At 47.5% G+C, this 1,987-nt stretch overlaps 1 protein-coding gene across 1 annotated transcript; it reads right to left on the minus strand.

Annotated features, from left to right (window-relative positions):
* Window positions 1-42: 42 nt before the first annotated feature.
* PPTG_19832 (hypothetical protein) lies at window positions 43-1,346 on the minus strand (the record flags this gene model as incomplete). The annotated part of the gene is made up of 4 exons (XM_008918393.1): window positions 43-477; window positions 544-596; window positions 660-805; window positions 1,143-1,346. Coding segments are annotated over 4 exons (837 nt in total), but the record flags the coding sequence as incomplete, so codon positions are not given.
* Between the last annotated feature and the right edge of the window lie 641 nt (window positions 1,347-1,987).

Raw genomic sequence — 1,987 nt, forward strand, 5'->3', positions numbered from 1 at the left:
GCAGAGCCTCCGCAGATGGACCAGAATAACCTTGTCTTAGACCTGGATAGCTGCCCGTATTACTGACAGGATGATACGGCCCCATCATATGTTCATCAATATTGGGCTCGACGACGTCTTCCCACCCCATTGCCGACAGACTACGCAATACTATATTCTGCAGGTTAGCGGCTAGAACTTCATCCGCTCCTCCAAAACCTCCCAAGAAATTCGCAGCAAATAGTGCTTCTTCGGCGATTTCTGCTTCCATTTCATCCACATCATCCACAAGATCTTCAGGAGTGCAAAATCCCTCCACATCTTGGTCTGAGTCGTATTCATCCGCGTCAACATCATCCTTTTCAGCTTCATCCCCAGACTCAATTGCTCCGTACTGGTCTGCGCTTTCGCCTGGTTCAACAGCATTCAAATTGTCGTGTTTGTCTGCCAGCAACTCACTTCCGAGTGTATCGAAATCATCTTCATTGTCTTCGTCACCTGACATACAACAATACACTCAGTAACAACCTTGCAGTATAATTTGCAGCATACTATGCAACAAACCGGTGTGGACCTCAGCAGAAGCTCCAGAAGCGTCATTATTGTTCTCCTCCGGACTGGAAGCATGATCATAATCTCCAATCTCGAATAAGTCATCTCCAACGTGTGGTGAGGTTCACTAAGCGGAGAAGCTGAGGTGGTGTACTCGGAGGCGATGTATTGAAGATCGTAGTCGTCTTAAGTGAGCGACGGGCTGGCGGTCGAGTAGTATGGCGTTGAGGGAGCGGAGAGGCTTAAGGGTGTGGAGGTTCTTCATTTGTGGTAGCTACAATACATTTTAAAAACAATTTAGATATTCATCATAATATGCTTCATAAAGGTCATCATTTCATTCAGCATAAAATGCAGATTTACCTGCAGCATTCACTGTAGCCTCACCCCGACTGATCGCTGTTCCTCGTGCTGCATCAGGTTCAATATTCGGCAGGGGGTTATGGCGAACAGCTTCTCATGCAACAGCAAGTTGATCGTCCCCGGTAGCACTTGACGCGACTACTACGGCAGCGCCCCGCGGAATAGATCCTCGTGCGCGACTTCGATTACTAAATATGACAAGCAAATGTTAGCAAGCGTGACGATAGCAGCAGGTGTTTCAGACGTACCATCTGCATAAAAGTCAAGTACGGCAACCTCCCCCAAGAAGTAATCAATCCCACTGTGCCGTTTGGGTGTCCCTCGGGGCGGATGTACTTGTAGCGGTCGTCCAAGCTGCTGCGTGGTGGTGGCTTTCTCGTCCACCCGTCATTTCTTAGGTCGCGTCCTGTGACCTCGGTATCCCGTGGGATCTTCCCGCGCGGTTTTACCATTACTTCTCACGACTTAGGTCCTTTGGGCCGCAAATTCACGAATGAGGAGAATTTGGAAAAGGCGGCAACAGCCAGTGGTTTTCAGCCACTCGTCTAGGCGGTCACGTGCTATTTACCTGTGATTCCCGATGCAACTCAGTTGCACTTCGCATAAAGTAGTTTTGGAATTTAGACAAATGACCCTCCTAACCCTTCTGTTCACAGAAAGGCTCGTACAGAAACTAAACCGATGCTTGAATTAAAGTTAGTATACCCCTTTGAACGGGGGAAAGGGCACCCATACAAACATCAAGTCAAAAAGCGCTTAAGGTGAGATCTTCAGCTTTAGTGGATAGGCTATGTAGCATTATGCTACATCCAGTCTGGAGGGGTTAAACCTGGACAACACGCATGTGCCCCACTTGAGCAAAAGAAAAAATGACGGCAGTTTCATGTTGTTGGACCGATCTCAGTCAATCAACAGGCGACAGCTACAATCTTATTTATACAGTTTCTAGAACCTGGATAATATGTATGCGCACTAGCTGCAAAAATTCGCAAGTGACAGAGTCCAGAAGCTGTCGGCCGCCACAGTAAGCACAATTGTCAATGTCTAAAGATGTTTTTAGATGTATCGTTCTCCAACGTCAACCACGTGAATG

The sequence above is a fragment of the Phytophthora parasitica genome (assembly GCF_000247585.1).
Source record: "Phytophthora parasitica INRA-310 unplaced genomic scaffold supercont2.199, whole genome shotgun sequence".
Lineage (NCBI taxonomy): Eukaryota > Oomycota > Peronosporomycetes > Peronosporales > Peronosporaceae > Phytophthora > Phytophthora nicotianae.